Source organism: Carlito syrichta, unplaced genomic scaffold (genome assembly GCF_000164805.1).
Source record: "Carlito syrichta isolate Samal-C Ts95f unplaced genomic scaffold, Tarsius_syrichta-2.0.1 Scaffold114254, whole genome shotgun sequence".
In the NCBI taxonomy this organism is placed as follows: Eukaryota; Metazoa; Chordata; class Mammalia; order Primates; family Tarsiidae; genus Carlito; species Carlito syrichta.
Window position 1 is genome coordinate 177,232 of NW_007058350.1, and position 19,507 is coordinate 196,738.

General features: G+C 37.7%; 1 protein-coding gene across 1 annotated transcript in view; it reads left to right on the forward strand.

Annotated features, from left to right (window-relative positions):
• Window positions 1-299: 299 nt before the first annotated feature.
• The window catches only part of LOC103274674 (hydrocephalus-inducing protein homolog), a gene marked incomplete at its 3' end in the record, with an annotated part of 68,845 nt that continues 49,637 nt past the window's right edge, over window positions 300-19,507 (forward strand). The window contains exons 1-4 of the mRNA XM_008072109.2: window positions 300-455; window positions 2,605-2,730; window positions 4,798-4,917; window positions 8,095-8,229. Coding sequence (XP_008070300.1) covers window positions 321-455; window positions 2,605-2,730; window positions 4,798-4,917; window positions 8,095-8,229 — 516 coding nt within the window. The remainder of the gene's footprint in view (window positions 456-2,604; window positions 2,731-4,797; window positions 4,918-8,094; window positions 8,230-19,507) is intronic.

A 19,507-nucleotide genomic window follows, 5' to 3' on the forward strand; every position in this document is an offset into this window, starting at 1 on the left:
TATTTGAGAAGATAAAAGTGGCAAGATGTAGGAACAGTCTGTATTTACATGTCTTCCCAAGCTTAGTATAGAATCCCTTAGTCTGCCTAAAATGGATTCTTTGGGAGGAGGGCAAACCTAGATTAGTCGTATGGAATAGAATCTTTTATTAAATAAGATTTGTGTTCCAAGCATTTGATGTATTTTTTTTAAGATCGGTATTTCCTAAACCTTTCTGTATTTGAAAAGCTTCAAAAAATTGTGACCTGTATTAGGAATTAACTGTATGAGTTCTAAAACTTTTTTTTTCATTCTTAGGTGAACAAAGAAAACCACTAAAAATGACAAGTAGAAGACTTGAGGAGTCCATGGGGGCTGTTCAAATGGGGTTGGTCAAAATGCTCAAAGGATTCCAAAGCAAAGTTTTACCACCCCTGAATCCAAAAGTGGTTGCAGAAGAAGAAGTAAACCAAATGGTAATATATCAGGGAATTTCCATGTAAAATACTTAGTGCAATCTCCTTAGGAGAATGTCAGTTGCTATTTGGCATTGTCACAATACTAAACAGAATTACTGACTAATTAATATCATTTTAGTTAGAACGGCAGCTTCTGTAGATCATAGGCACCTACAGAAGCCTGGGAAGTTTTGAAATTGCATACATCAAAGTAGGGGTTTAAATTGCTTAAATTACTCAGTAGAAGTAAAACTATATAAACAAACTAATAAGGTCTTCTAAATATTAGGTAGAACTATGTGAAACTGTTATTTGTTCAGTTCAAAAGAGTCAAATATCAGAATTTCACAGGGTTCAACCTAATAATTGATCACCTATTGATTGGCAAGAATAATTTTTGTTTATATATTTACAAAATATAAAGCATTAAAATAATGACTAAATAGTGTCTAGGAAAAGTACATTTTTTTCTGTTCTTTAAAATAAAATATATTTATAGCCTTAATGATTTATAATGATTTGGTGAGAAATTATTTATGAACCACATGCTATAGGAAATATTAATACACATTTCCAGTGCTAGGGATAGTATTTGCTGCACTTTTTTTTTTTTTTTTGAGTTGGAGTCTCACTCCTTCGCCCAGGCTGGAGTGCAATGGCACGCACGCTCACAGCCACCCCAGTGTCGACCTTCTGGGCTCAGGTGATCCTTCTGCCTCAGCCTTCCGAGTAGCCAGATCTACAGATGTGCACTACCATGCCCGGCTACTTTTTATTTTATTGTAGAGACGAGGTCTCACCAATTTGCCCAGGCTGGTCTCGAACCTGTGGGTTCAGGCAATCCACTCGCCTCAGCCTCCCAAAGTGCTGGGATTACAGGTTGATCCACCGAGCCCGGCCTGCTGCATTTTTAAAACTAATCTTAAGTTACATTCCAATTAAAAAAATAAAATCAGTCTTCATTCTCTTTTGTGGTGGTTGTGTATATTTAAAGAAATTCCTGACTTTTTGCCTTTAAGACCTCATTATTTTCATTTAAATCACAATATAGCTGAAACCTCTTAACACTTTATTATCCTTATTTGGGTTCCAATCAAAAAGAACTTAAAAACCAAGTTGAAAGCTATATTAGAAATAGGTCTTCATTTAAATTGATTCAATCACGGAAAACAAAACTGTAGGAAAATAAGCATTCCTTGAAATTCATTGACTTTAACCCAAGGCAAAACAAATCAGCTAAATTATATACCCTTGAATGTTTAAAAAAGTCTTGGCATATACTTAAGCCTTAAGTAGCTGCCAATGATCACAATCTCCTTACATATATAAAGTAGGCCCTGGAACAATGTGAACATTCTATAACAATAATTGTGATTTGTTCTGGCTAACTAATCCCTTGGTAGGCTAGTTTTATTTAAATGACAGGTTATATATTTTTCTCATAACACTGGAAAGTGTGAAAGTACTTTGTGGTCTTATTACGGCATACAAATATGACTGGCTGCTGAATCTGATGATTAGGTTAGAGCTCTTAAAAAGCAAGGTCTACATCTATGGCCATTCCATCCTAAAAACACTCAGTCTCCTCAAAGCAAGTTCTAAATGTGCTCTTGTGATGTCTAAAAAGTTCAGACTCATTCCTAAGTAACAGAATCATGCTTCTAAGATCCTTTGCATTTTATAAGGTTTCTCTTTAACATAATATAACATTATAGCTAAACACCCAAAAGCTTTGTTTGCAGGTTATAACTTCAGTCGAGAAATAGAATTATTTCAAACTCCTTATCTCTGAATCTGTAAGCAATGTTACAAACTGAGAGTTTTATGCTTAGATGACTCTTCTGAGCATAAATGTTAAACTCTTTGGACATGTTCCCATGCAATTTCTTGATTTTTTTCTCTCAGGTTTTTTTGTGTTATTCCTTCAAAATCATAAGGAAACAGCAACCACATGCCATTTTAGATTACTGTGCGAAGACTTCAGAAGTGCATGGATATTCCTCTTATATAATTTAGTTATTTTTAAATATTTTATAAAGGAACTTTAGTGGCATTCTAGAATTATCCTGAAAGCTGCAAACACAAATTATTCATTACTAGCACTTATGAAAACACTTTTTAGTATAACCACTCATGAATCTTTGGCTCTTATTGTTTTAAATTCTAGCTTACACCCTCAGAGTTCCTAAAAGAAATGTCCCTCACCACGGAGCAGAAACTGGCAAACACACGTTCAATGTGCCGACCACAGATCATCAAACTCTTAGATATGGGGGAAACAACACACCAAAAGGTAACTGCTTTCTGTCATACTTGCACATAAAGTAGTCCCTGGAATAATGTGAAAATTCCAGAACAGCAATAACTACACAAAAGTTATTGTTTCCTAGCTAACTAATTCCTTATTGGGTTGTTTAATATACTCCTTTTCTACCTCTGTTGATTTTGATATCTGTGATTTGGTGTGGTCAAAACTGCAATTAATAAGTGTAAACCTCATTTAAAATAACTTTGACTAGTCACACTTCTTTCTTAGCTCTTTCTGGATACTTTGACACTATATTGTTTACAGGTTAGAAATAATTCTAAGAATTATGTTGGCCAACCCCAATTAAATTATCATCTTAGCATAGCAAGTAATCTCTCCTTACCTAGTTGCCCACTAGAAAGGAAAAAGATGAAATTTATTTATTATTTTTTTATTGAAGTAGGCATTTGTTGTCTATTCTGGTTCATTTTAGTCTCTAAAGAATTTTTTTAAAAAAGAATAGTATTTTAACATATTTCTGTATTCTAATGTAAGTCATATATTCTAAGCTTTCAAAGCATATGATTACAAAGGAAGGTCTTAGTTCCTACTTTTTAATTCATTTCTTAAATTATATGCTTCACTTTTAATGAACAAATTATGATATGAACCTCCATCAGTTGGGCTGCTGGAGGTTAGACCTCTCTCAAAGGCTTACCAAGTTATTCCTGAGAGTTTTCCAGAGTTACATTCTATGTGAGAATGAGGCCCTGAGGCTCTTTTGCTCTCCCTGCTACTACACCATTGCCTCCCCTGTCAAGGATCTGCCTAGACTTCACCATTCTGAGCATTGCCAGCTTTAGTTATTAGTTGTTTATTCTTTTCCCCACAATGACTCTCCAAATATGAGAGGAGAGAACGTGGCCTCTTCCAAAGCTAATTTATCCTAATTAAGGGTTATTTCCTTTTGTCTGAAAGCATGACTAAGATCAGGCTATGTGTATTTTTTTTTGTTGTTTTTGGTATGTACTACTAGTGTGTGTATCTTCATGTTTTTTGACTACAGCTCTGAAAAATGAGGAAGTTAGATACTTAACTACATTGCATCTTCTCTCCTTTTTCTTCTCTCAATTCAGTTGGTTATTTTTACTTTATATTCTGAAATTTAACCTTTTTTCTCTTAGTTGAATAACAGTCATCCCCTACTGTTTTCTTCAAGAAGAGTCTATGAAAACTGCATGTCCTTGGTTTTATGTGTTTGGTAATATTTGTGTATTGCCTTTATAATGAACTAAAGATTTGTTGGGTCACAAATTATCATAACAACTTTGCAGGCATTTTCCTCACTTCCTTCTGACTTTAAATGATGTAGAAGTATGAAACCAGCTTGATTTCTCCCCCTATAGATACTTCAGTCTTTTAGCCTGTATGCCTAAAGACCATTTATTCCTGTTTAATATCCAGTAATTTTATTAGGATATCACCAAATTTTTCCTGAGGTACTGTGTAGCCTTATTTTATTTCTAGAAAGTTTTTCTTAAATTATATTTTTTCATAGGAACATCCTTTCCTCTTTAATCTATTTTTGACTTTCTGTTCATTTCCATTTTCTTAAAATGACATTAATCAGACTATCTCTATATTTCTTACTTTGAGTTACGTATTTTGATTATCTTAAACTTCATTTTTGAGCTTGACTAGCTCAGCAGACCTGGGTTATCTCACAGCACTTGATACAGTTACAGTCTCTTTTTTGTACCCTTTTATTCACTTGTATCTGTGATCATACACTCCTTCCATTTTCTTTCTACTTCACTGGGGTGAGGGGTTGGTTCAAATCCTTCATCGTTACTGGAAATGGAAGTCTGGTGTTGGCATTGTAATAATAGTCTATTTTTTTAATGGAAGACAAAAATTTCTATTTTATATTAAAGAAGTTGATGACAATAATCTCACTAATTATAACTATTAATGTTTACAGTGGTTACCCCTTTTGAATGTTTTCCATCATCTTAGTTTTAATGGCCATAGGTCTATGTGGTATTTTCTTTTCTTCCCCAGTCATTTTTGTCACTCTGTGATTATAAGAATAATTTACTCTTTCAATTATAGTTTTCAGGAATTGACCTGGAACAGGCATTATTCCAGCCCTTCCCATCAGAAATTATATTTCAGAACTACACTCCTTGTGAAGTCTATGAAGTTCCACTGGTTTTGAGGAACAATGACAAAGTGAGTATGTTCAATGGAGTAGGCAAACTTTTTCAGAATATGTGAGAAGGGGTTGAGTAAAATGGAATCTTGTAGGATCTTAGATAAATTCTTTAGTTTGGTACATTTAGGAAAATAGTATGAAAGCATGTCCTTTGATTGTAAGCTTAATAAAGACAAGACGGTGTTTGTTTGTTGCTATATGTTCATTCTTACCCAGTGCTCAGCAAATGGTGAGCTCCCAACATGCGCACTAACTTTTTATTGAATATAGGACTGACTAGATGAATGACCTATAATGCTCATGCATGATGAACTGTGATAGGTCTTCTTTTAGGATAGAGAAATCACCATGAATGATAATGTACTCTTTCTTGGAGTCATCATTTCCCCAATTTGCAGTATAAACTCTACTCATGTGAATTGTAATAGTTGAACATTTATATTTATATTCTGCAATGCATTTTATTTTACAGATTATACTTTAAAAAATCGAACCTTTTCTAAAATATGTAGATCCCTTTCCTATCTTCTCCCTTCTGTATCAGATATCCTTCAGAGTTTGTCTGCAGAGTTTTGTAAAGCTGCTCTTGCTGTCTCTATCTTGTCTCTTAGTGATTGCACCTGAGGATTTCTTCCCCAGCCTTATGCTTTTTTCTTCAGAGATAAATTAGCACTTATTTCAAGAGAAGGCATTAAATTCCTGAGGATTTCCTTGACATCTAACAATAATCAAAGAAACACAGAAGGTCAGCATGAAGCACACATAGGTGTGAAAAGTAATCGGATGGAGGAAGAAGGCATCTGAAATTTGCTAAACTTTAGATGTAAAAACAAATAGGAAATACTTATAGGGATCTAAGAATGGAGAGATAAAAACATTCTATCTATAAGAAATGAGAAAATAAGTGAAGACTATGCAAGGATCCAAAGCAAATGGGAAGACTTGCAGTTATATTTGGTACAGTAGCTCATTAAAGGAATCAGTGATGCCTTTCAGAGATCAATGGGGAGATTTAGTGACAGCAAAGTCAGACTCTGGAGAAAATGGTATATTTAGTTCTTTGTTGCAATAGTGTTAGCAAGAGAAGCTCATGGAACAGAAACTTAAAGCCAGGCAAAGAAAAGAAAAAGAACCTGAGGTGCACAGGGTTATGTTCCTAGAACTCAAGAGAGGTACAGGGCATAAACATTAAGACTCTCTTTTTATGTAGAGCTGCCAACCAATTCTGTTCTCATGTCCAACTCTCTTGTCCTTTTCTCTATTACTTTGACTCTTGTCCAGGTATTTTTAGGCTATTAAAGGCAGAGAAGAGCTAGTCTAAAGGATCCTCTGGCTGTTCCTCCCTGACCCTAAACAAGAAATAACTATCAGTGGATATGTTGAATAAGTCAAGGGTAAAGGGCATGTGTAAGTTTTGTCTGTGAACGGACACTCAGTTCCTACGGATAACCCAACAGCTCCTGGTAAGATGCAGCCAGAGGGTTGGCCCCATGAAAAGAGAGTCTCTATCCAGGGGATGTCCAGCTACAACAAGCACAGTTTTCTCCAGGCTAGGCAGGCTTGTCCTTTGGTGAGTTACTCCAAGACCCTCGTACTAGGTGGCCGATGTGAACCTGCTTCTCTGCTTCCTTGTTCATGGTCTCATAAAGAACCACTGGGAGAGATTTGGGGCCTCTAGAAATGCTTTCTGTGCCATTTTCCTTTTATTTGCCCCCTCACTGGCATGGAGTGCAAACGACAGAGCCTATTTGGTCATTATTTTTTACTCTCTCTCTCGCACACACAGGGTGAGAATAAGCCAGAACACTCTATAAACCACAATACAATTCCACTTGGGATGCAATTATAAGAACACAGACTCAAGAGTCAGACTAATCCAGGTTCAGATTCCAGCAAAGAAATGAGACTTTAAAAGAATGGAGATATTAGGTTCAGTGGCTCATGCCTGTAATCCTAGCACTTTGGAAAAGCTGAGGTGGAAGGATCACTTAGGGACAGGGGCTCGAGATCAGCCTGGGCAACACAGTGAGATCAGCCTGGGCAACACAGTGAGACTCCCATCTTAAAAAAAAAAGTTGGCCAGTCTCAGTATCTCAGCCTGTAATCCAAGCACTTTGGGAGGCTGAGGCTAGTGGATTGCTTGAACCCACAGGTCAAGACCAGCCTGGACAACTTGGTGAGACCTTGTGTCTACAATTTTAAAAAAAATTAGCCTGGCGTGGTAGCATGCACCTGTAGTTCTGGCTACTTGGAAGACTGAGGCGGAAGGATCGCCAGAGTCCAACAGATCAATGCTGGGGTTGCTGTGAGTGTGCCACTGCACTCCAGCCTGGGCGATGGAGATTCCAACTCAAAAATAAAAATAAAAAATAAAAAATTAGCCGGTGGTGGTGGCATGTGCCTGTAGTCCTAGCTATTTGGCCTAGCTGCTTGGAAGGTTGAGGAAGGAGGATGGAATGAGGTTTGAGCTCAGGAATTCAAGGTTACAGTGTGCTATGATTGTGCCACTGTACTCCAGCCTTGGTAAGAGAGCAAAATCCTGTCTCTTAAAAAAATAAAAATAAAAAATGAAGCGGTTGGAATCTGTTGGAAGACTGGCCTGGGGGATAGCCTACTGCTCTTTTGTTTCGCTTCATTGTGTGTTTATTCAGGACAATGCCATGGAAAGGTGGTACAGCCCCAGCTTCCCAGCACCACTGCTTGCTGGGGCTGTACCACTTTGGGCAAATATCTGTAGAATGGGAGTGAAAATGAAGCTCAAAAGTTATTGTAAGGATGAGGTGGCATGTGCAGCAGATGATTCCCAGAAGGAGTCAGTTAGTGACTGCTTCTTCCAGAGCAGTTCCCAAACGTTGGGAAACCCGGCTTAACTCAACTGTGTAGGTGGGGTTTTAGCTAAGTCACGTTTATATAATAAAATAAACAAAGACTTGCAATATTAATGAAAATGAGTAATAACAATAATGGTAATAAATATTACAGCTAAATGTATTAAGTGCTTACTTTGTATGGAGTAGAGATAGGAATTATCATCTCCTTTTAAATTGAGGCATCTGAAGTTGAGATCTGACCAGGGTCACGTGTCTAGTAAGTAGTTGACAGAAATTTCAGTCTGTGTTTAACTCCAAAGCCAGTGCTTTTTCTTCTGCTTTTTTACATGCACAATGTCCATCATTGTGTGTTTTTTCCTGCAGATTCCAAGAATGGTGAAAGTTGTTGAGGAAGGTTCACCTTACTTTAAAGTAATCAGCCCCAAAGATGCCAGCCACAAAGTAGCTCCAGGAGTGCCATCCATATTCCGAATCCTCTTTACTCCAGAGGAAAACAAGGTAATACCAAGAAACTAGTTGAATCCTTGTCATTAGCTGTTTGCAGTTCAATTCTGAACATTCATAGAGGTGTTGGTATTGGTGTTGGGAGTAGTGTTGGTGTGGGTGGTGGGTGGTAGGTGATGGTGGTGGTATTGGTAATGTGTAGATGGTGGTAGTATTGTTATCACTGGTGACAGTGGTGGTGGTATTGGTGTTGATAGTGTTGGTGGGTGATAGTAGTGTTGGTAGGTAGGTGTTGCCGGTATTGGTGTTGGTAGTGGTGGTGTTGGTATGTGTTGGTGGTGTAGATGGTGCTATTGTTGTCACTGATGGTTGTGAAGGTGGTGATGAAAAGAGTAGCTGAGGAAGGAATAGTGCACCACTGGGAATAAGGGAAGAATTATCAAACAGTGCTGAGGATTGATGTGAGCTGTAAGCAGCCAGGCTGTAGGAAAGGGAATCTCACTGGACATCCCACACCCCCAGCCCCTACTGCAGCATAACTATATTATATATAAATATAAATATATTTATATTTAAATATATAGTTAGAGGGACACCAAAAAGGAAAATACATAGTCCAAATGCAATAAGATGAGATAAGAGATAAAGATTTTGGCTTCTGGAAGTCTGGGACCCAGCTGGTTACAACTTTCCTCCCTAATTTCTAACTAGTTTGGGAAACATAACACCCAAATATTGATCACAGTATCAGCCACAGTATCAGCCTCATTAATGGCAAAAAATGTGACCAGGCCCTGATGGAGTCTCCTTCTTCCCCGTGACTAGTTCCAAGTGCCCCCAGTAAAGAGCTGACTTGACCTATGGTAGTCTGGTTGAGAAAATGAATGGAAAACTATTGCTGAGAATGAAGACTTGCCTGGCCTGCTCATCCCTGTATGCACAAAGGCAGGCTAGGAAGAGCCTGCATTCAAAAAGAAGAAGCCTCACCTGTACAATGACTACTTTATGTACCTAACACTGAATTGGGCCCCCCTTAAAATTAAAAATAAATAAATAAATAAGAGGAGGCTATGTTCCCTGAGCACCACAACTGTGAAGGATAGAGCCAGCTCTCACACTTCTCAGTCATAGAAATTCTGGTTCCTCCTAGGAAGGAAGGAGCAAGGAAGGAAGGCTGAAGGTAGGGGCTTCCTCCCCAGACCTTCTCCAGAGGGCAGGATTTTTGGTCAGATTTTCTTCTCTACAAGCCTGTGTGGGAACTTGAGGGAGGAGGAAAGAGTTTTACTGGCATGACTAAAGGAGCAAGTATGAAGGACAAGACTTAAATAGGCATAATAAAATGTAGGTTATATATAATGTTAATAGTATGCATGCTTATCTGTGTTGCTCTGTTATGGTTGGAATCAGTAGGGCACATAGGAGTCAGATAGAACTAGTTTTGAGTTCCTGCTTCCCCACTGCTAATATTTATTAGCTGCTGTTAATGTCAGTACCAGTATTCCTGCTACTATTGTTATTGTTAACTTTCTGGAGAGCAAGGATAGAGAATTTAATATGGTCTGTTAAGCATATACTCCCTGTGGTGAGTGGTTAAAAATGCCATTATAATAATACTGCTTTTATTATCTTGCCATTTTTTAGTATTACTATTTATATCTTAGGTTGTGCTTATGGACCTGTAATTTTTTTTGAAGTACTATTGAAATAAATAAAAAGATAGCTAACTACAGATACCGGGTTTTTTTGTTACGTATTATTGAATTCCCCATTTTTTTCTGGAGACTCTGTATCTGAATACTATCTGTGGAGAGAACAGTGCCTGAATTTAGTCTGCATGTCAGATTTCTACACTGTCATTTTTGTAGGAAGCTGATTATAAGCCTTTGTAAGGCTTGAGATACAAAGCATACTGATTTGAGGAACTGACTTTCCTTGATTTTTTTCTGTACTTGAGAAAACATGTTCTCTATTGGATAAGTACTGTTCTACCTGCAGGTAGTCTGGTTGAGAAAATGACATGTGAATACTCAGTGATCTATCACAGAAACAAAGAACAGAGTACCATATGTTCTCATAAGCGGACCCTGAACATTTACCATAGTACTATAAGAAAGGGATTGGCAGTAGTGGGATACTGCCGGAGTGGGGATGAGGACACAACATCAATAAGGGGACCTGATCTCAAACCAGGCAAAGCAGGAACCAAAGGGAGGCCCAAACTTTACCTGTGCGAGGCCCACTTGTATACCTAATCCTGAACTGTACCCCACATCTTTGAAATAAAACAGAAAAAAAAGAAAAGAGAACGAGAAAAACAAAAATGACATGTGGGACTTTCTGAGGAGATGAAATGTTCTATATTATGATAGGCATATGGATTACATGGATGAATTTATTTGTCAAAATTATACAGTTAATACTTGTGCTTTTCAATAAGGTAAAATTTATATACCTTAAAAACTGTAGACTAATAGAGGAGGGAGTGAGTAGAGGTATAGATGAAACCAGAACAACAGAATGTTAATAATTGTTGAATCTGGGCAATGGATACATTGAGGTTTGTTATGCTATTCTGTCTTTGTATATGTTATATATTTTCCATAATCAAAAGCTAAAAGAAAGAGAAAGAAAGATTTTGTTATTGCTTATCTATACAGTAAACACACAGTTAAATGTATTTTACTTAATAAATCCAAAATACTAGCATTTAATTATTAAATATGAAATGCTAACATTCCCATTGAGGATTATTGCTTGGCTATATTTTGTGACTGATTTTCTTACTCCTGGCTCTTTTATTCCCTCTTACCATTCCATTTATCCAATATTGCATGTCTATTGGGAAGCCTCTAATTTAAAAAATTAACTAAGTTAAATGTTGTTTAAGTTAAATTAACTAAGTTATACTGTTACTTCTAAATACTGAAAGTTATCAAAGTCTTCACACACATGTATGAGGACAGTGGTTACCTATGAGAAATTTAGCTGTCCAGTTTTGGATACATTAAGATTTTGTATTGGACTTAGACTCTAAGCTGTATATAACTTACGAAATTAATTTTTTTGAAGAAGAAGTTGTTTTCTGCTTTTGCTGGCTGGCTAAGACTGACGATGTGTATTCAGTATCTGTGGACTCAGTATTCAGAGAGTTTGCCCTCTCTGCTGGAAGCCGACAGGGCCAGGCACAGAACGACTGGCTAGCATTAGGCATGCTGTCTTTCAGACTGCTCCAGAATGCAACAGAGAAGCAACTAGAGCCAGATTTATTTTAGGAAGAATAAAAGTCAATCGTTTCTCTAAGTGTCACTGTTTCTTCAGTTGATCAAATTGACAGCCAAAGTATACACATCTTTTCCCCCTTATCCCCTGCTGATCTGAGCACACTCCTTTCTCATTTACCCTCCTCACATCTGGAGGGTGAGATATGTAAATTGCAGCATGCCACACTTCATAAACCAGTCCCCTTTCAGTTGGATTTGCAGCATCCATGTTTATTAGCACATCACAGATGATAATGCAATTTAAATGTTTTCCCTGTCATCTATTAATCTGGCTTCCCGGGGATGGAACTTGTTAAGGATGCCAAATACCCAGATAACAGGTGCAGCAAATTCACTTTGGCTTTCCTTATCTCTCCTCACACAGACTTAAAAAAAATTGGATATGTTATAAATCTAATAATCCTAGCATACATATCATACACTGTAGAAATATAATAGTCAGTGTTATCTTAAAATAACACTATAACATTCTGAAGCCTGACATTTTTCTTGACCTCTTAAATTTGTATCTTTACTATTAAAACAAGAGTGAAAAATATTAACTTTTGTGAGAAAGTAAAACAGAGTACTTCCTTGGTCTTAAGAAAGCATCTGTTTGCAATTGTGCTGTTATATTGGAAATGGCAGCAATGCTTTGAAGAAATTATGCGGCACTGCATTTTGATTGCTCAGTTATGTTTTAAGAATATATCTAATTTGTTGTCAAAATGGTTTTCCTGATTTGTTACATAAAATGTAAAAGCCATAGCCTGAGAATAATAGAAATGTGAGCATATTTTATGTTCTAGGTGTACCAGTAATGAGAGCTATATTGCCAGCATTTTGAATTAAAATGTGTCATAAAATTTCCCACAATCAATAATTCTTTGTTGGCAAAAATAATGATCAGGATTTTGTTTTCCTCCTGCCTGGAATTAGCTCTTCCCTGTCCTATCTGGGTCACTCTTGTAGCCCCAGTGTCTAGCCCAGTATTTATTTATTTATTTGAAAGAATCCTTCATAGGTGATGTAGCACTTCCAATTGCATTGCATCAAGAGGCATAAATGTCTGTTATGTTTTGTTTTGTCTTTGTAATGATCCAATAAGGATCATTACCTTAAATCATTGAGGGTCAAGTTTCTAATTCCATAATTTATTTTGCACTTACTGACTGGAATTATTCTAAACACAACAACAAAAAAACTTTCCTTTATCAACTTTTCAGCTACCCTGAGATATAATTCCTACCAGAAAGATAGGAAAAACACTTGATCCTTTTTTATCCAGTCTTGTGGGTTTTGATTAGGAATCTGTCTTACATTTTAGGGTCACTGTGGTTGCTAAGTAAAGAAGAGATTGAATGGGTGTGATGTATAACAGCTAGTTGCCTACCCTTGTCATCCATTTTCTCTTTCCTCATTCATAGGAGATACACAATCTTTAAAATTAAATTATTTTAAATTGACAAATACAAATGATATATTATTTATGCTATACAACATGAATATTTGGATATAAGTATACATTGTGCAGTGCCTAAATCAAGATAATTAACATATACCTTACTTCATGTACTTATTTTTGTGTGTCTGGTGAGAACATTTAAAATCTCTCTTGGTAATTTCAGATTCTACAATGCATTATTTTCAACTATAGTTATCATGTTGTACAATAGACCTCCTGAAGTTATTCTTTCTAACTGAAACTTTGACCCTTTGACCAACGTCTTCCCAATCCCCATTAGAATAACCACCATTCTACTCTCTACTTCTGTGAGTTCAACTGTTTTAAATTCCACATATAAATGAGATCATGTGGTATTTCTCTCTTTGTGCTTGGCCCATTTCTCTTAGCTTAATTGTCTCCAGGTTCATCCATGTTGTCACAAATGGCAGAATAGCCTTCTTTTTAAGGTTACATAATATTCATTATGTGCATATACATCACATTTTCTTTATTTATCCATTGATGGATACTTGGGTGGATTCCATGTCTTGGTTGTTGTGAATAGTGCTGCAGTGAGCATTGGAGTGTGGATATCTCTTTGATATACTGATTTCATTTCCTTTGGATATATACCCAGAAGTAGAATTGCTAGATCATGTGGTAGTTCCAGTTTTAATTATCTGAGGAACTTCATACTGTTTTCCTTAATGGTTATACAAATTTACATTCTCACCATCAGTGTAGAAGGAAAACCACAAATTTCAATTGGACTCGCTGCTGCCTAAAATAAGAGATTACATTTCCCAGAGCCTCCTTCATAGCTGCATGTGTCCAAGTGTTGGCCAATGAAACATGAACAGAAGGACTCCAAGGCATCTGCTTGAAGAGAGCAGACACAGCAGGAGGTGCTCTATTTTGCCCTTCTGTCCTCCTCCTTCTGCCTTGCAGCTTGCCTGTGCAAAAGAGCCTTGTTCCAGGGATCACTCTGCCCAATGAGGTGACACTGTGGATGGAAGCTGTGTTCTAGAGCTGGAATTTAGGAATTTGGGTCTCTGATGACACTGTTGAGCCACCTACCAACCTGGTCTGCCTACCTCTGGACTTCTTAGTGTGAGAGAAATAAATTTCTATCTAGTGTAAGCTGCTCTTATTTTGTCCTTTTTCCTGTTGTATATAGGTGACAGAACCCTGATGAATATAGGGGCAAGATGCTATTTCAATAATTTAGGTAAAAGATAAGGATGTTCAAACTAGGGTGGTAGCTGGAGGTGATGAAAAAGTAAAGGAGTAAGGATATATGCTTTCACTGTAGAGCTCTCAGGGTTTGACAATGAATTAAATGAAGGCTATGAGAAAAAATAATTGTAGGATTTTGACCAACAACAGGCCAAATGATGGCACCATTTACTGAGATAAAGAACAGAGGAGGAAAAGCAGGCTGGGTATGGGTAAGGTATGGAATCATCAGGAGTAAATGAGAATGTAGAGTTAATGATTGGCTTTGGCAAAGCCATTGGTGATCTTGGCAAGAAGAGCTTCTGTAGACTGTTGTGTGCATACAGTAGCAGATTGGGTGGGTTAAAGAGAGAATGGAAAGTGAGGAGGTGGTAACATTGAGTATAAATAACCCCTTTGAGGAGTTTTTCTATAAAGGGCAATTGGAAAAATAAGGAATTAGCTGGAGGTAGATGTTGGGGTCAAGGGCTGTTTTTTTATATTAAGATGTGGCTATTCAAGCATGATTATAAGCTGATGTGTGAATGTTCAGTAAAGAGGGAAAATTATTGATTCAGTAAAATCCTGGATTAAGTGAGAAGGGTTAAGATCTCGTATTTAGGAGAGAGGCTGGTCTCAGATAGGAACAGGAGCGAAGGCAGAGGTATGGATACAGATGCAAGTGGACTGGTAGATTGAAGGGTACTTAGAAAGCAAAAAGAACTATAGAGAAAATTAATTACCTTATGTGGATGATTTATACATGAATCATGAAGTAACTGCATTATCATTATATGCCAAACACAACAATTGTCAAAATTAATTTGGAAGTTTTAGGTCTCTTTTCAAGACAAAGGTCAAAAGTCACGCTTTTTCAATAGATAGTGAAATGTAGATGCTGCTAGGAAGTTGAGACCCCAGCTAAATCATATGAAGAACCACTGTGGTAGTGGATAAGCTCCAAGATAACCTGATTAATCTTGTTTTTAAACTGACTGGGACTTCAGAACTGACTCTTGCCTTTTGGGGGTAATTTCAGATTGATAAGATACTATGTAATAAATACTTTTATTCGGTTAAGGAATTTAGAACATTTTCTAGGAACACTATTAAATTTAAAGTGAGTGTTAAATTCACTGAGTCCTAATCAGCTTTGATTTCATTCTCATTACCTCCTCCTCCATCAAGTTTAGGAGTGGAAATAAGGCAGAAAGGATGTAAGGTCTTAATCACATTGGCCTTGTTCTTGATTGCTACAGAGTCACTTATTACAGTACAAGACATTTTCCTTTGACTAAGACTTTAAAGGACAGAATGATTGCCGTATTTGCTTTCTATCATGAGGTTAGTGTAAAATCAGGATCCATTCTCTTCACTTATCATAAAGTCATATCTATCATTTTCATATGCTCCTCTTTTTTCATTTTTGTTTTTTAAGTTTGGAGGATGGGCATGTTGGAAGGAAGACTAAGGACACAAAATGGTTTGGAAGTTTCATCTGGAGAGCGTTGTCATATAGGATAGCATTTGAGGATATAAAGAAATTTATGGCTAAGTCTCTCATAGCAGAGGGGAAAGAGCTCAGAATAAGTATTTTGACTTTGAGTGGTGACCCACTGCTCTGAACCTAAGCACAGTGAAAGTACATCAACTGAAGTTGGTGCTTAGCTTGCAGGCTTGACAGTGCCTCCCAAGTCATAACATCTGAATTAATTGCAAGGCAGGACAGCAATATATGATGGTGTATTACATAATCTAATATAGTCATGTTAAATGCATAACTTCACAGGCTGGAATACATTTTAAAGAAATTGTTTAAAGAACTTTCTTCACATTCTTTTATGGATGTGTGAATTGATTATGAACAAATATATAATTCTGATCAAACTTCAAACCTTCCTCATTTGGGAACTTGAAAAGGTTTGAAAATATCCCTCTCAGTATTTCAATTAACCTCATAAACTATTTCCAGCTGTCTTAAATGTTTTATAGAACAGGACAGAGGATATGTGAATATAGTATAAAATAAGATAAAACATTTCAGGATGTCCTCTCATCCTGGATTTGGCAGCATCTTTTGTTCTCCCTCTCAAAGCTGCAATTAATATTAAGTTTCCACATGTGCCAAGTGCTTTCCAGTTTATAATTCCCAACAAAACCTGTGCTGGTTGGATGTGATCTCTTAAGAAAAACAGTACTTATCTCTTTAGGATTCTGTTGTAATCAGACTTAACTGTTGGGCTGTTGAATTCTTTGGGGCTTTCTAGAATCACGTGTGCTTAGTGTAGTTTATACTTTCTTATGCCTGAATGGTATAATTTTTGAGCCTGCTATTACCACCTAGAAATCAGAATCAACTGCAGATCTGAGTCTAGCAACTCAATTTTAATAAATGTCATGAATACTGTCCATTAATTTTTATGACCCACTCCTATCTTAGGACTTTTATGTTTATGATTTCCCTTGCCAGGAACACTCTGTTCCTAGATCTCACCTGGCTGGCTCCTTCTGCTGTTGAGGTCTCCATCCAAAGGTCACCTTCTCAGGGACGCCTCCTTAGTTGTTCTTACCTAAAGTAACCCCATCCTATATTATCACTTTACCATGTTTTATTTCCTTCAAATAAAACATGCCACTTTCTGGTAGTATCTGTTCTGTTTTTATTACCATTATCAGTATTATCATTACTAACATCCTAACTATGAAAGTAAATGCAAGTTGAATTTTTTCTGTATGCCTTACACAAATTGTTGTATTTAATACAAAAGTTTAATCATAATGGCTGACATTACTCTCCAAACACTAAGCTAAGCACCTGACCACACCAGTCCAGGTTTGTGTTGTGGACTACTGCAGTGACCTCCTAACTGGTCTCCCTTTTCCCAATATAGTCTCCTTACAGTCTGTTGCCCACATAAGAGCTAGTGTGTTTTCTGAAACATAACTCAGGTTACATCATGATCAGCTTTCAGCATTAGGAATGCTTTTAGCCATTCTCAAGTCCTAACAATGGCCTTCAAGATCCTGTGAAAATTGGCCCCCAAACCACTAAGCCATGTGTCTAAGCTTCCCTCAGAGAGACATCCATCCACATAGCTTCATTGCTGACTCACGCAGGTCTCTGTTGAAATGTTACCTCTTCATAGAGGTTTTTCCTGACCCCCTTATGAAGGCATTCACTCATCACTGCCCAGCATTCCAGTGCTGAATTTCCTTCCTTTAGCAAATATTTTTTGAGTGTTTGCTAGGTACTAGGCCTGTTTTGGGCATTGGGTATACAGAAGTCAAAATGGGCAAAATCCCTGTTGATCTGGAGATATGGGGGAGACATATACCAAACTCAGAATATGTACTGTGCTAGATGACTTCAGGGAAGACTAAAGCAGGACTGAATGCTAGGAAGCAACGGGCCAGGAGAGGGAAAGTAAAGTTGAAAATATAGCAGTCAGGGGAAGTCCCAATGAGACAGTGGACAACCGTGCCAAGTTCTGAAGATGTGAGGGGGCAAGCGTCATGAATAACTAGATGGAAAGAACATCCTGTGTGAAGACTCCAAAGGGGAAGACTGTAGCTACAGGAGGATCCAGGGGAGAGGAGGCGATGTAGCTAGAGAAGTGGCAGGGGCGCCAGGCTGTGGGGCCCCCATGAGTATGCCAGCCTCAGCTGGTGTTTTTGAGAAGAGGAGCAGCCTGAGCTGCCTTACATTTAAACTGGATCCCTCTGGCCCTTGTGTGGAACATAGACTTTAGGAGAGCAAGGGTTGAAATAGACAGTCTTGTTAGCCTGGTAAAGATTGGAGTGGCTAGGACCAGGGTAGTGGGGTGGAGGTGGCAAGCAGTGATTGCAGCCAGATATATTTTGAAGGCAAGTCCTAAAGGTTGTACTAAGAATTTGAGAAATAGGGCAATCAAGGATGCCTCATTCTAGGATTTTAATCCAGGCCACTGGAAAGATGTACATACCAGTACTGAGACTGGGAGGCATGGGGCTGAGGTGGAGAGGCCAGGAGAAAGACCTCAGCTGACTTTGCAGAGACTTTGTGGCTCCTAGAAAAAGGTTCCCCCTCTTGGCTGATGTTGTTGGGGTCTGCAGAATTGACTGGATTTTAACCCTTGTTCCTGGCCCTCAGCATCTTTACCCACAATTGCAGGTAGTGGCATACATCACATCGTTTTGGTTTGGAACATGGTAATTTACATCCAATGAGGTGCTGACTGGGCAACTGGGTATGAGTTTGGAGTTCCAGAGGTCAAAGAGAATTGCAGGTGTAAAGGCTATTCATGGGGAATTCCTGACTATTTTGTCCTTATATTTATTTATATATAAATTGCATTGTGTATTGTATATCCCTTATTCGTCTGTTCGTCATCTCCTCCATCCTAATGTAAGCTAGAAGAGGGCTATGTCCATGTCTGTGTTTCCTAATCAGTTGTATTTCTAGACCTAGCACAGTGCTGGCACCCAGGCAATTCATGAACATGGTTAAGTTAATAAACTAATTAGGAATGCCACTGCTTCGTGCTTGTTCTGTGGCTTCATGAAATTGGGCACGTGTCCAGTTCTATAGGTCAACCTATATGCCAGATGTTCCCATTCCTACTCTATGCCTGAAGCCCAAATAGAGCTTTTTAAAAATCTCCACTACGTATTACCATCTACTATATGACTACGAAAAGGAAATTTAGGTTCAAGGTGACTTTACATTTATCAAGATTGCCTTGCAGCCAAAATACACACTATAATGATGGGAAAACTTAAAATGAAGAAAAATAAACCTGGTTTAGATAACAAGTTCCTTTTATGATGACTTCTGAGCTTTTGGCCTGTTCATGAGGGAGCTGTTAACACTTTCCTTTCACACTTAGTTTTGCTTGTTGGTAAAGGTTCATTTTTAACTTTTTCTTTGCTACATTGAAAGCGAGCATTCTACAGTATTTCTGTCACATGAGATGACATAAAGAGCAACTTTATTCAGTGTTTCTGTTGCAGTTAGACTCAAGACTGGGAAGATAGATGCCTAGGGCCTTAGAATTTTTATCTGGAATGATCAGTAATGGCTTTGCACGAGAGGTGAGGTTTAAACTGAGCTATGTATCAGTTAGCTGTTACTGTATAGTAACACCAGCCCCAAATCCAATGGTTTAAAATAATACGCACTTATTATTTCTCATGGGACTACAGTTCAGCTGCATGATTCTTCTGATCTTGCCTGGGCCCACTGATGTATTGGGTAGGCAGCTCTGCCTATATTGTCTAGACTCTCTCTGTATCTAGAAATCAGCTGGCTATAGGCTGATCTGACTATAGGCTGAGACATCTGAGCTTATATCATGCAATAGGCTAGACTAGGCTTATTCCCATATAAGTGGCAGGATTCCAAGAGCAAGATTGGACATGTTCAAAGCTTCTT